The sequence below is a fragment of the Acomys russatus genome, chromosome 12 (genome assembly GCF_903995435.1).
Source record: "Acomys russatus chromosome 12, mAcoRus1.1, whole genome shotgun sequence".
Taxonomy (NCBI): domain Eukaryota; kingdom Metazoa; phylum Chordata; class Mammalia; order Rodentia; family Muridae; genus Acomys; species Acomys russatus.
Window position 1 is genome coordinate 16726077 of NC_067148.1, and position 15229 is coordinate 16741305.

Here is a 15229-nt window from a genome sequence, read left to right on the forward strand (position 1 = left end):
TCCCTTCTGAGAGCCAGGCTGGCAGGAGATGGGATAATCCTTCCACCGAGGCACTGGGGAGACATTCTTCTCTGGCATTTAGGGAACAGCAATTTTCACATTTGTCTGCTCTCTGAGGTAAAAGAGAGAGGAGGCTGATTAGAGCCCGGAGCCATTTGGTGGCCTCGTTTATAATTCCTTACTATGGGAACCACTGGCAGACTTGGCTTTCGTGCCTGGGAAGGATGAGACCAAAGCCTGACCCGAAAGTCAGCGATCGCCAAGACAAGTGAGGTGAATGAGCAAAGGGACCCCTTCTCTCTCCACCTCATGCTTAGTTAGCCCTTGCCAGCCATTGAAATAACCCCGCTGTGGCTGCTCTCTAGAGCCGGGTCATTTGCCTGCCTCTTTGGTTACTTTTCTTTTCCTTTTAGACAAAGAGTTGCAACTCCCTTCAGGATTCAACTGCAATTTTGATTTCCCTGAAGAGCCCTGTGGTTGGATGTACGACCATGCCAAGTGGCTCAGGAGCACCTGGATCAGCAGTGCCAACCCCAATGACCGAACGTTTCCAGGTAAGGCAGTTGAGGCAGCCTATGAAACATGGAAGGCCAGCCCGCACATGTTTTTGTCCCAACTCCTTTGCAAGCTTTAGAACTTCCCCACCACAGAGCAATTCTCTGCTCTTTAGCCTCAAGCCACCACAGACATCAGCACACACACTGGATGGTCCCTAGCCCACTCAGAATCTCAACACAGCTTGAAGTGGCAAGGGAGAAAGGGAAACCATGATAAACGAGAGAAAGAAGAAGCCATTGGGAGGTCCTTAGGAGATGGGCAGAGTCCACTAATGCCCTCTTGTTCCCCTTGCCAGCACTGGCTACTACTGGCACATAGCCTCTTGTCAACAACAAAGGTAGGTATTGTTTCCAAGGTTGTTCACTGGGAAACCGCTGGCCTTAATTCTGACTCATAGTTCTGTGGGTACCACCATTCCTGGAGTCAGTCGAGGCCAAGGACTGAAATGCTGCCGTGCACAGGGTGTGACAGCACGGATGTGATGCCCACGGGTGTGTCTTAACAAAGAGCCAGACACTTGGCCTATAAAGAAGACTTACTGTCAGGCCTCGGCATATCTTTATGCCATCTTTTGGCCCCCAAAGAGCCAGATCTCAGAAGCCCATCCTGACACTGCTTTTAGCCCATGTGAACAAGGAGAAACAATAGCTACCTGCTGGCTCTGCTGTCACCTGCTGTCACAGTTGCCTTCTTGAAATGTTTAACAACAGGCTTCCCAAGGATTAAAACAAAGTCCCAAACTTGCCTGATAAGATGTGCTTCACTCAAGGGTAAAAATACTCTTCCCACAGCTTAGTGGACCACAGACACACGAGGAGGAGCTGGAGAAGGGCTGGGCCAGTGTTTTTCCATTGTGCAGATACAAAGAGCGCACATCACCTCTGGAACAGAGTATACCGAAACCATTAGGAAATGTTGAGTTGGGGGTGTTTATTATTTTCCTTTTTAATATAATTTCAGACAGCTTTCTGTAATTTAATTTTTAATAATGATCGTGCTTAACTGGTCTGTAAAGTTCCAGGAAATTTAACAAGTGGCCCTCACAAGCCAGAACACACTGGTCCAAAACACTCTCGTTAGCTTTCAGACCTCATACACCTCCTGCCCGGACCTCAGATGCCCAGAAGAGACTTGATACCCTATGAGAATATATAGGGGGACGTAATCCCCCTCAGGAACAGTCATAGGGGAGGGGAATAATGGGAAAATGGGGTCGGGGGAGGAATAGGAGGATACAAAGGATGGGATAAACATTGAGATGTAACAAGAATAAATTAATAAAAAAAAAAAAAAGAAGACTTTGAGAGAAAAGAGGGTTAATTCTGGAAATTTAGCAGGCTAAATGTTGGTAGAGTGTACTGGGAAAAGCTAGAACTGAGAAGGGGAGGGGCTTTCCTCTTCCTGGCTTCTTCAGAGCAGCCCTTCACCCAAGCGCTGATGGTGCCTCTGGTCCCCAGGAGTTCTGGGGTGGGGGTCGGGGTCAGGTGGGAGAGTAAGCTCTAGAAGAACACTTGGGGCTACCCTCCTGCTGTAGCCCACACTTGCTTTCCCAGAGGGTCACAGCATCTGCTCTGAAGAAAAACATTTCCGTATTTCAAGTGTTTATCTCTTCAGCCTTTGAGTGCTGGCTCAGAGAGACTCCTATCAGAAGATCACCACAGCCTCAGGCACAGGAGGGAGCACTTACCCCAGTCCCAGCTCTAACCCCCCTCCCCCTCCCCTTCTCCGCAATAATGCTTAATTAATATAATGAGCCTCCTGCACGTTGGAAGGAAAAAAAATACTTATTTTTATAACCCAGCCTGGATTTTTCATTTCATTTCCTCTCCTTTGAGACTGGGTCCAATTAATCAGTGCTTTGTCCCAGCCCCCATCTTTATCTGAATGTAAGAAAGGTGAGTGGGCTACGTGAGTGTGCGCACACGGCTACATTTCATCTGAATGAGAGGTACAGAGGGGCCTTCCTAAGGTGCGGCTTCTCGGAGGCACTATAAGTAATGGGTTGTACACTTGGGCTCTCCATGGGATGGGAGGATTCGTCATCTCTCATCCGGGGTCCACTTTTAGCCCTTTCTAATCCTCTGGCCTCCCTTCTCTATGCTTCTGAGAAGGTTTCCCCTGAAGGTGTCTGAAGTGAGCCCCACCTAGACTACAGGGCCACCAGTGAGCACGTGGGCAGTTCTGGTAGAGCTTCTGTCATCTCCTCTCTGCCATATAACCTGTTGTCCTGTGCCTCTACCCACCTTGTTCAGACACCTCCCAACTCCCGCCCCTGGCACTCTACCCCCACCCCACCACCTGAATGCCTTGTCCCTTGATCCTTGCTGCTGGTTAGAAATGGTAGTCTTTGTCTTTGATTCGCTATACTCTGCAGTTGGGCGTGGGGGCGGGGCGGGGCAGCGCTTTTCAGAGCAGGTTAGGGAAGCAGGCAGAATTCCAACCTTTGGCTGAATAGATGGGGACAGAAAGAAAATTAGGGCCCTGTTGGGTTTAATGGTGTTCCTGCCTTAAGACACCAAGAAGGAAAAGAACTACTTTCCTTTTCGAGAGGAATCCCAGCAGTTTGGGAAAGCGACATTTGTAACCTGACTCCAGGAAACAAAATGATAATATTATCAGAGCCCTTCCCTTTAACCTCGGATGATTAAAAAAAAAAACAAAAAAAACAAAAAAACCATCTTCTCTATTTCCCATTGTCCTGCTTACGAAATTCGAAATCATACTGCAAGCAGAAGACAGACGCCCTTTCTGTTTGGGGTGGTCCCTTCTTGTTCTTACAAAAAAAAAAAGTTGGGGCCCTGAGGGAAGGAGTTGGAAGAAAGGAAACAGCTGTGCTGGGCATAGGGCCTGGAGAAAGCTAATGGGTGCCGAATGGCTGGCGCCTGGCCGTAAACCTGAAAGCCACTGTGTCACCCTACTTTGCCTTTCCACAAAGAGAGCAGCACTATTGTTCTCCAGAAGCATGCAACACGTTTCATCCTCTTAGTAAGTAAGTACACACATGGAGTCATTAAATTTTAGGAAGGAGGTATCTCAGTCAAACGCCGAGATGTGAGGCTGAGAGGGGGTAAGGGGGGCAGGGACGAGATGGCCATGTTGAAATACAACACAGGCAGTTGATCACAAGTGTCCATGGAAACTACTTACATTGCTTAGATATTTTCTGATTGAGTTGTTTTCTCATGTTTTCTTTCCTTTTTCTGCTCCCTTTTAAGTCAGCAATTAGTTCTGTTCCTTTGGCTAGTGGTAATGGTTGCTCCAGGCTGACAAGACACCCACTGGTTTCATTCCACTGTTTTTGTTTTTCAACATCGTCCTTTCAAGCCACTCAGAATTTCTTTTTTTAGCTCTTGTGGCTGAGCTGCCTAGAGTGTGTTCATACCAATGCCATCCCCCCCACCCCCCCACCCCCATCACACACAGCCAGGGACTGTGTTCCAAATTCAGTGACCCCTGGTGGTAGCAGAGGAGCCCGCTGCACCCTCCCACTGAAGCTACAATGACACAGGGTCATTGTTAGTAGAGCCGGCATGTTTTCTACAGGCATACTCCCATGCTTTGATCATACATAGACAGAGTCCCTAGAATGACCAGCATTGGGTCTTTAAGAGAGATAATAGGTGGACCTGGTACCCAGCTGTCCAGTGTTGGGTAAGATGCCAGGTAACAGATACGATATGGAGAAGTTTATTATAGAAGCATGGGAGAATAGAAAGAGGGGAGGGGGGCTCCAAGGAGAGACAGACAGACAGACAGACAGACAGACAGACAGACAGACAAAGAGAACAAGAGAAGAAGACAAAAGAAGAGAAAGAGAGGAGCAAGAGAGGCAAGAACGGTAAGAGAGGAGCAAGAGGAGGAGATGAGATGAGTTTGCTCTTCTTACATGCTGGGCACACCTAGTGGCAGGCAGGTAATGACGTCATAGTTTGCTAAGCAGACTGGGGGCAGTATGCTAAAACACACAGACAGCCCCAGGGGTTTGTGGCTATTTCTAATATAATTTTAATGAGTTAAAACTGTTTCAGCTAAATGGTTCAGTGGCACTGGTCCTATTTCCTGGATACAGGGGCCACTGTAGTAGACAACACTGCTCTAGCATGTTAGGGCATGAGCAAGCTCCCAATCCTTGCTGATGCTTCTGTAGCTTGGTTTAGTGAAAATCAAGAAACAAGGAGTTAGGGAGATGCATGTGCCTGAGCCCGTGCTGGACAAGCTTGTAGTTCTGTGGCTGCTATTTTGATCTTCCTGTGCATGCCACTCTATCTCCTTTGGCAACTGTGGGAAAATAACGAGGACCAAAGCACTAAGGACTATTCACAGTCACTCAGAAATAGTATCCTAATCAAACAGTAATGCCAATAGTATTGATACTCGCTAGCGTTAAGACCATTAGAATTGTAGAGAATAAGGTAAGACCTGGGCCTCATGGTGCTAGCATGTAATCTTATCTACTTGAGAGACTGAGGCAGGAGGATTGAAGGTTTAAGGCCTGCCTGGGCTATAGCGTGAGTTCATGACTAGCTTAGGCAACTTAGCAAGACTCTGCCTTAAAAGAAAAAGAAAACAGAGAGCTGAGGGTAGAGCTAGTGGCAGAGTGCTTGCTTATCGCCAGGGAGTTGAGTCCCTAGCACCACTGAGGGGAGGAGGAAGAAGGAAGAGGAGGAAGAGATAAAGCCAGAGATAAACAGGACTCTGCCCAGGCAGCCTCCTGATGGCGACCCAAGTGCGATCTGGAGTGTGTGCTCCTTCCCTCTGGAATGCTGGAATTTGTATGAGTGCCCTTTTACACACTGACTGACCTTGTGAAGTGTGATTACAATGTTCCCTTACTTCGGTAACTAAAAGCCATGAAAGCATCTAGAGAAAACAGGCAAAGCCTGCTTGGCCTAGGACACCATTGTGTAGGGAGCTTTGGCCAGCTTACGGAAGGGATTGAGACTACAGTGGCTTTACTCGGGGCTCAAAGGAAAGCTCAGGTGAGAGTATAAGGCAAGAATCTACCTGTTCAGGTTTTACACATGTCAGCTGTCCCTTCCAATGTAAGGAGAAGACCCCGTGATCTTCTCACTGGGGTTGTTTTGATGAAGACTTGGTTGCTGATGAACTCCAGCAGAGTGAGCGACCAGAGCCCTGATTGATGGATGCACTTGCACTTACGATAGGCTTGATTTTTGACAGTAAGCTAGCAGCGACTCTGAATTTAAAAACCCGTCTCTGAGCTCAAAAGATCAGGTGACATTTTGGAATCTCCACAGCCTCGGATCAATGGTTCTCAGCCTTCCTCGTGCTGCCACCCTTTCATTCAGTTCCTCCTCATGTTGTGGTGTCCCCCAACCATAAAACGATTTGTGTTGCTATGTCATTACTGTAAATTTGGTACTGGTATGTCGGGATGTAAATATCTGGAATGCGGGATAGCTGATATGAGACCCTTGTGAAAGGGTCACTTGACACCCCGCCCAGGGGTCCAGACCCACTGCTTCAGATTGCATCACCTTCAGGAAAAGATTGCTGTGGTTTAGCCAGGGCAGGGCGTAGCCCTTACACATACAAAGACAGAAAACCGGGGCCATGGACCATGACAGATAATTAAAGGGCAGCAAGAGCTGAGCTAAAAGCAGGCAGTAGTCAAGGGATAATTTCGACTAGAAAAGGAAAGAGCGGAGGGTCTCTTGTAAGATGAGAGGAAAACATCCCTGGCTTTGTGGGAAAAAGGGCAACAGAGAGAAGTTGTTATACCCTTTTCTGAAAATCACGAGAGACTAAGGTGATCGGGAAGGGGCAAAATGAGAAGAAAACTATATAGATGGCAGAACTTGATGTGGAAGCTGACACATAAAACAAACAAACAAACAAAACAAAACAAAAAACTGGCCAGGCCAAAACCTTAAATGCCCACAGAATGTTCTATCATAAACCTTGAAAACATCCTGCTGAGTTCATCCAAAGTCAATATTTCCCTTAACTGGTTGTTAATTTGAGGACCTTAGCAGAGATAGACTGACCTTGGGAGGCCAGCTGAGGCGATGACTCATGTTTTAGGTATGACCTATACTAGGAGACTCCATCTCCTGCCGCACTAAATATTCTTTCAGATGGTTGTTCTAGTAGGAGGGCAATATGCAAGCCAGGAGATGTGTGTGAGGGACAGATGGCGTGTTTGGCTTTGCAATAGCCAGGAGGATCAAGCTGGTGATTTATTTTAGGGTTGGTTAAAGGGGAGTAGACACAATTGAATCCCTTGCGATTGGGCCAGCCCCAGTCACGTGTCCACAGGACACGCAGGCAGCTGAAGGCAGATGGGACCATAAATCGACAGTTGAAATATCAAGAGACCCTTCAAGAGACATCATCAGGTGAAACGCCGGAGCGACCCTGTCCCCAGCACTTCCTCTCTGCCCTTTTGAACTTGTGTTTTTCGTTCCCATATGATTTTTTCTCTGTATCATTGGCAACAACGGGCGTTTTGGAGTCAAGGATACAGCAAAATGCCTCCTAAATATGTCAGGTCCAGGAGGACAAGGGACTGTATCTTGGGGACATTATTTCTTCATTCTCTTTCAGCAGAATATTTCCTTTCCATTGTCTTTTTGTTGGAAGCTATCCATGGCCGGTATCCTAGCCATCAGCCACAGAACAAGAAAGCAGCTTCCAACAGGCAAGGCTGGGTCTTAGATGGCAAGTTGTCATAGTAGGGCAAGCTCTTGACAGTCCGAAGGGTTTCTTCCTAGGAACCAACGGCTTTCATAAAGCAACACTACCCCTGAGCCGTGCCAACCCTTCTTTCTATCAGCCATGGTGCACTCGAACTTTCCTGTATCTAGCAGTGGTAAGCCATAAGCTGGGATATTCCAGGAGAGTCTTCACTTTCAGAATCCAGTCAAGCTCCATATCTTGTATGAATTTCAGGACTGTGGAGGTCAGCACTTGGCTCCAAAAAAGGGTCAGTGAAGACCTACTTCATAGACAAAGATGTAGAAAGGAAACATTCAAAGGCACTGGGGTTGTGTTTCCCAAGGAAGCACAAACTAAAGATCTTAATTCATTCCCTCTTTCTGCCTCCCTCCCTCCCTCTCTCCCTGCCTCCCTCCCTCCCTTTCTCCCTCCCTCTCTCCCTCTCTCCTTCCTTCTCTCCCTCTCTTCTTCCCTCTCTCTCCTTCTCTCCCTCCCTCTCTCTCTTCTCCCCATCTCTGTCTCTCTCTCTGTCTCTGTCTCTGTCTCTGTCTCTCTGTCTCTCTCTCTCCCCCCCCCCATGTCCCCTCCATGTCAGTCCTTGGCATCATAGTTGAGACAGTGTCTGCTTGTATACCTCAGGCTAGCCCAGAAGCATCCTTCTTTCTCTTGTATCTTCTGTCCATCTCCTTTCCCTGTAGAGGTATGCTACAGGTAGGATTACAGAGTCGTGGTTTTTACCTCAGTCCTGATCTGAACTTGGGTCATCAGGCTTGTGAGGCAAACTCTTTACATACTTAGCCATCTCCCCAGGTCCCTGGACTTCTTCATTCCTTTTGAATAAAAAGCCTTCTAAATCAGAGGACAGAAATTAGCTGTATTCCATGAGGGACAGATGGAAGAAATGTGGCCACACAACAGCAGGAAGGTGTTAAACTGAATTTGAGATATTCTTGACAGCTGGGGTTGTGGCCTGGAGAAAACATTGCCAGTGTGGCCCACGGAGGCTCGTTCTGATGAAGGGAAGGATGGATGGCATGGTGTCAGAATGTTTCTGCGTTCCGTCCTCTGGTCCACGCTAGTGATCACATGAGGTCCCATGCAAGATCCTAGACAGTTTCACCTTTTATTTCATCTTCTGTAGATTGACACAGAAGGCCTATACTGAGTGGGGGCATGATGAACAGCTGGGAGTTGGCTGGTTCCTGGGGTGCAGGCAGTGTCTTATTTCAAAGGATGCCTATACCCTCCCCAGGTTAAATTCTGCTCCTTTCTGTGTCTTTCACTGGCTTTCCCCCGGTTTAAAGTGGTCTTTGGCCTGTATTAAACGCAGTGTGTGGAGTGGCATCAGTAGCTCAGCTGAGCTCTTACTATGTCCCTGTTACCATGCAAAGTGCTTTACAGGGCTTATTCTTACAACTCTATGAAGTGATTACCACCATTCTATCTGTTGTGCAGATGGAAAGACTAAGGCTTTCAAAGGAGTCTGGCTAGGACTCCACCTCAGGTGACAAGGAGCCAGCCAGTTTCCCCAGTTCCATCTGCGCCCTGATCAGACCCTTCTCACTCTGTAGCCTTGGTCTTGGAAACATGACCTCACAGCTCTGAGCCTTGGTTTCCTTTCTTAAAATAGAGAAAATAAGCTTGGAGCAGGTTTCGGGGGGGCTGGTGGGGACACATACACATCCTTAATCCCAGGACTTGAGAAGACCAGGCGGGAAGATCGTGCGTTCAGGGCCAGCCTGAGCTCCTTAGCAGGACCCTGGAAAGAAAGCAGAGGGGGAGAAAGAGAGAGGGAGAAAGAAAGAAAAAATACCAATATTACTGTTGCACAGACATGGACAAGAATTGTAGCTGAAGTTGCCTGTCATATAGCGTCTGTTCGACTGGATCTTCCTCATCCTCAACTGTTTTTTGGTCCCCTTCCTTGCACTTTTCCCGGACTGCATCTTTCCTTCATGGCATCCCTGGTTCTAACCAGGCTTCTCTCGGTGACAGGCAGGGATGTTTTGCAGCTCAGCGTCCCTCTGACTGATGTAGCCTGCTAATTCCTTAAATTTACATATCATCTTTCTTCCCTGGAGCTCATAGCACTTAACAGACAAGTGGGGCACAAATGATTTAACTAAGTGAAATCCAGAGGCCTGCTTGTCTGGAGACTCTGAAAACCTGCGGATTAGCTCAGATGTCAGCGCTGAATTAGATCCCTCGGCTGCTGCTCGTGCTTAGCACGCCACCAGCATTAACTCGGTTCTTGCCGAGGTCCTGTAAATCATGCACAGTGATTATCAGCCTACTGTGAGGAGAGAGAGGAGAGAAGAAAGGAGAAAGGAGGGGGCTCTGGGGGCTCCAGACCAGCTGACTGGGAAACCTTTGGCCTGGCTGAGTTCTGACAGGGTGCGTAGATAAGATAGCCCCAGATAAAACCCTCGCAGCCCACCTCCGCCGCCGTTTCACACCCCACACACATTTGGCTTTCCCCGGTTGTAATAGCTCTGCTATGATTCCTTCGCTTAAGAATGCAAATTCACACAAGTGACAGAATTTCCGCCAAGCAATTCTCAGGCAGCAAGTGGGTCTTATTTGCGAAACTGTGAAGGGAGAGAGTAGAATAAGAAAAGTCTTTCAAATCTGCTTTCTTTTATAGCTGGGGTGGAAAGAGTAAAGCCTTGGAAGTTAGAGGAACACAGGGTTCTGGGGGACCCTCGCTGGCAGCTCAGTCTACCGGGAGCCTCCACAGGTTACCCTGGTAGTAGGTTGCCCCACCTTCAAAAGGGTGTGCTGGCTCAGGAAAACAGAGCCGATGGCAAAGGGATTATAGGGCTCTGTAGACTTGGCAGAGGCCAGCAGATTCTCCCTCTGTCCTCACTGCATAGCATTCGTTTTTACCCCTGTGTTTGTCATTCAGTCATTTATTCATTCATGGAACAAAGTCTCTCTGGGTAATGTGCTATACACGGAACAAGGGAGGGAGAAAGGTGCGGTATTAAACCTTACTTGTGAGAGACAGTCTGAGATGGGGCACCGTAGGATGGTTCAGCAGGTAAAAGTAACTCCCACCAAACCTGATCTGGAACTCACGTGGTGAAAAGAAAGAACCAACTCCTGCACGTAGTCCTCTGACCTCCACATGTGCACTGTGGCATGCTCATGCGGTCAAGCACGTGTACACATGCGAGCATGCACACATACTTTAAATGAACAAGTAAAATATTTTTTTAAAAAACATCTGAGATGTAAGAAAGGCAGATAGATGACCCAGTTAAGAGTGACGGGTAGTGGGTAGTTACCACGGAAAATGGTCTTAGCTCCTTTTAAAGGTAAGATCAGGTGTTGATGACAAATACTAGAGTCATTAAGAAAGTGGGGGTGAATATTACATGTGCCAGGATGGTTAGAAGAGGAGTTGACAAAAGAGCCAGGCTAGGTGGAGAAGAGGAAGAGGAAGGGACTGCAGGTATGGAGAGGCAGCGAGGCAGCAGGCCCAGGGGAAGCTAGGTTGGGGCACACAGAGAGTGATTGCAAGGGTTTGGGGCAAGATGCCTGAGGGGAGCTGAAGTAAAAAGTTTGCTATAGAAAGGTGGGTAATCCCTCAGTTATTAATCCCAGGGTCCAATTCCTAAGCAGCATTTCCCCCTTGGACGACTTGCTTTAACCTTTCTTGGTTTCCCCATTGTGCGCAGAGTAAAGTTGGGAAGTCTTAGCTCACGGGCATATAGCAGGGATGAGATGAAATAATGCATACCAGTGTGCTTTGTAACCTGAAAAGCACTATGCAAATATGAACTGTAATTATTATCATTACTGGTGGTAGCAGAAAGATCTGATAGGGAAACAGGGTTAGAAGATCACTGAGTGTCTGGTGATGCTATCAGCATCTCCTCTTCAGTAGACCCCCGTCATTAAAGCTCTCTTCTGGAGACAGTCTCCTCTTCCTTGTCTGCCTTCAACAGGCCTGCCAGTGGAGAGTCTATCACAGGCTCAGCCCTCACCTAGCAAGATGGTGCAGCAGGAATTAACAGCGGCAAATCAGAAATCCCCATTCCTGAGACGGGTGCTGACCTAGGTTTCTGGAACACTTGCCTGTCCTACGCCCAACAAACCCAAGGTGTTCACCATCCCTATTGACAAAAAAAGCTCTGTGCCCATGTCTCAGACCAACATGGCATCAAATTAGCAAGACCCCAAAGTGTCTGACCTGCCACATTGGATATATAGTGAAAATATGTCCCTGACTCCCTAGCAGAGGAGTTTAGCAGACTGTGACCCATGTCTTGAGGCCCAAGATTGTGAGACTTCAGCCTTCTCCTTCTCCTCCTCCTCCTCCTCTTCCTCTTCCTCCTCCTCTGTCCATTTTCTCTCTGCACATGGGCTGGGGTTGCCCATCCCCACACCTGTGTCTTCAAGGCATAGGGCTGCCAACTGTAACAAGAACTCAGCCTTCTACATAAGCATCAGATGGGTTTAAACCCAGTCTACCAAAAGGCCATCCTTGGAGCTTTTGCACAGTTGAACCCTGAATTTCCCAGGACCTATATATCATCTGCTAAAACATGCAACCTTTGTTAATTCTAACAGCCAGACCTTTTACCACTGGAGCTGTATGTGCAGAGCTGCCAAAGGAAGGCCAAGTGCAGGAGAAACAGTGGGGGATGTCCAGCTACCCTTGCACTCATCGCTTAGGCTTGGCGTGAGTGTCTAGATGACAGTTACCGAGGCCCAGGCATCGTCTAGCAGCTCTGGCAAAGACAGAAGGCTTTAATGTCTTCCCTTTGGATGGTACCCAGCCAGACTGGCTAGTGTCACCCTCCAATCCGGCAGCCACCTCACCCTATAAACTGCTCCCTTGTAATTCAGTTCATTAGACTGCACTGGCCCTTTTGGTAAGCCAGAGATGTATATGAGACACAGGTTAGGCCTCTCAGGATCTAGGGAGAAAAGACGGGCCTGTGCACAGCCAGGATTGCAAGTTGACCATGCCAGGGGCTGTATAAGACAGACACACGACACAAGTGATTCAGAGAGCTGGAAGAGGGACCAGTGGGACCTGAAGATTGAAGCAAGAGCCTCAGGGGAACAGGGCATTTGAGTCAAGAGTCCGAATGAGCCTTAGAAAAGAGCACAGCAGGCCAGCACAGTGGCACACACCTGAGGTCTCAGCACTCAGGGGTCAGAAGCAGGCAGGAAACGCTGAAGACACCCCAGCTCCAGTCTGTCTTTCTGATGGAGGGGCCCCAGACACAACGCAGTGCATTTCCCAAGCATTTGACACTTGTATTTGGATTTGTCTCCCCTCCCCTCCCCCCGCCCCAGATGACAAGAACTTCTTGAAACTACAGAGCGACGGACGACGAGAGGGCCAGTATGGGCGTCTCATCAGCCCTCCAGTGCACCTGCCCCAAAGCCCTGTGTGCATGGAGTTCCAGTACCAAGCCACAGGCGGCCACGGGGTGGCGCTGCAGGTGGTTCGGGAAGCCAGCCAGGAAAGCAAACTCCTCTGGGTCATCCGTGAGGGCCAGGGCAGCGAGTGGAAGCATGGACGCATTATCCTGCCCAGCTATGACCTGGAGTATCAGGTGAGTCAGGGAGGACAAGGGGTGCAAAGATGCAAGGGGATCACTGTGATCCCTGCTTCAATATTTCAAAGAGCCTTGCCCATTGATCATTAAGGGCCGCGGTTAAGCTTCGCTGTTTTCATTGTGTTTCCTGTGTTGCCATGGCAACTAAATGACACTCTTATTTGTTATTCAGAATGTGCCTATCTCTACACCCAGGCTTGGTTCTTTGTTCCTCCTATTGCCTTTTATACTGCTGAAATCTTCTCCCGACAAATGTTTCTTTTTCTCCATTTTATTTGAGATTGCTATCAGGTAGGCTGACAAAGGGACACTGAAGCCAGGGAAATAAACACAAACAACCCCTCTATACCCAAAGCAGTGGAGCCCTTAGAATAGAGGAGACTGTCACCATTGTCACCATGCCCCCCCAGACCAGCTCCAGAGACCATGAATCCTGGAAAGGGCATAGGTGGATAAGCATTAACTTCTGAGGCCGGCAGACCCAAGAGCCCAAAATAAGTGGCCCCTCCCCCCTCTCATCTTCTATTATCTCTATCCCATGGAGCAAGAGACTGAGGCACAGATGGGCACACGCATCTGTACCCGCATCTTGGGCAGGAGTAGACACACACTGTGGATGAGGTGCCTGAAAACCAGCCAAAGCATTAACCTGCTCCTCCCCAGACGAAGAGCAGCAACAGATGGCTGGGTTGGCAGCCAACTGCTCTTTCAGCTTGCCAGAGGACATGTGCTCCTTCACAGAAAGAACCTGGGGTGGGCGAGAATGAGGAATGATTAAAGACCACGGAGCCCAGGGGCTTCGTGTACAGGCTGCAGTCACTCGCTCTTGAGGTTACAAGGCATCCTGAGACCCTCGCTCCCCAACCTGGGTCCTCGCTTACTAACTCTAGTGTGGGCAGGCATTAGAAGGACCTGTTGGAGTCTTTGTCTCACAGGGTGAGTTGAGGCAGAGCCCTTATTTTACTACGTTTTGTTATTATCTTAGCTGGGTGCCTAACACATAGTAGATGCTCAGTAAACTGCTGGCAGAAGAGGAAGCTCTCCTTCCCCTGCTGGTACTAGCAGAGCTCTGAGTCAGTGGGGCCAGGAGAGGTCATCTAGAAGGCAGCTCAAACCCAAATGCCGTGTTTCCCTCATTACTGTCACGTGCTCATGTCCTGTGGGTTTTCAAACACCTGAGTTGAGCATTTGAAGGGTTTATGAGAAAGGGACCTCGGAAACATCTAGGGAAATTTCAACACCCCTCCCCCTTTCAGTGTGCTCCAATTGTGGTCCCTTTAATCAGTCTATTCTCGTCACTGGACAACAAAATCCATCAACTTGCTATATGTTCTTATCCTCTCAAATATGCAACTGATTTGAACCAATTCTTTTTTAAAAATTAAGATCTCAAGAGATGTAGCCATGTGGTCCACAGATGTGTACCAGGTGCGGTAACACACCGCACACACCCGCGTGCACACACACACACACACACACACACACACACACACACACACACACAGCTGTTAACAGAAAATTGGAGATCTTTATACCGAACGAACCAGGAAGAGTAGCTAACCATGGCTCTTGTCATTCTGGCTCCAGATCGTGTTTGAGGGTGTCATAGGGAAAGGACGATCCGGAGAGATCTCCATCGATGACATTCGCATAAGCACCGATGTCCCACTGGAGAACTGCATGGGTACGTGACCACCTCTTCACAGCTGTTTCGGATAAGACATGAGGGGCTGGGATGTGCAGAAGGAAGTAACTGCTATCTTAAAACACAAGTGTTCCCAGTAGGTAGGGCTGTGCCCGTCTGCGGGGGTGGGTGGGGGATGGAGTGTGGGCATGGCTGTGTCTCGGCCTGACAAGTGGGAGGGGCATGCTGTGAGGTGAAGGTTTTGTATTTGTCTCCCAATCAGAAGAAATAGATGTGCATTAAGTATGTGAGAATTCGGGGTGCCAAGACCCCATCATCAGACTCGAGTTTTTAGCAAAGAAAATGCTAGAGGCCAAGAAAGCCTGCCAGTCAGAATCACATGCTGGAAAGCTTTGATGGATTTAATGGAGGCCTTCCATGGTGGGCAAAAATGGTACACACACTATGTAAGAGTGATAACACAATTACCCACGTGTTCTCTCACATGGATGAACTGCAGGGGAAATTATGGCAGAAGAAATCAAATATTACATTTTGTTTTCAAGCTAAATATCTCTGATGCCCCAAAGTCTGGAGGTGTAGGATTAGGCATAGCATACCGGAGGACCAGCCTAGGAAGGATGCCCTAACTATCCCTCTGGTCAGAAGTGTTAAGATCCAGCCCTCCTGAAATGCACACATTTTTTGCTCAAGGCATCACCCTGCAGCAGGGGCTGCCTTAAGGGCACCCTGACCACCTCCCATTACAGCCATGGATTTTCTTCCCCCCAAA

General features: G+C 48.4%; 1 protein-coding gene across 6 annotated transcripts in view; it reads left to right on the plus strand.

The window, feature by feature from the left end:
• Nrp2 (neuropilin 2) overlaps positions 1–15229 on the plus strand; it is a 114970-nt gene that overhangs the window by 70706 nt on the left and 29035 nt on the right. For all 6 annotated transcript variants that reach the window (XM_051153920.1, XM_051153922.1, XM_051153921.1 and 3 more), the window contains exons 12-14: positions 414–554; positions 12547–12809; positions 14400–14496. In XM_051153920.1, coding sequence (XP_051009877.1) covers positions 414–554; positions 12547–12809; positions 14400–14496 — 501 coding nt within the window. The remainder of the gene's footprint in view (positions 1–413; positions 555–12546; positions 12810–14399; positions 14497–15229) is intronic.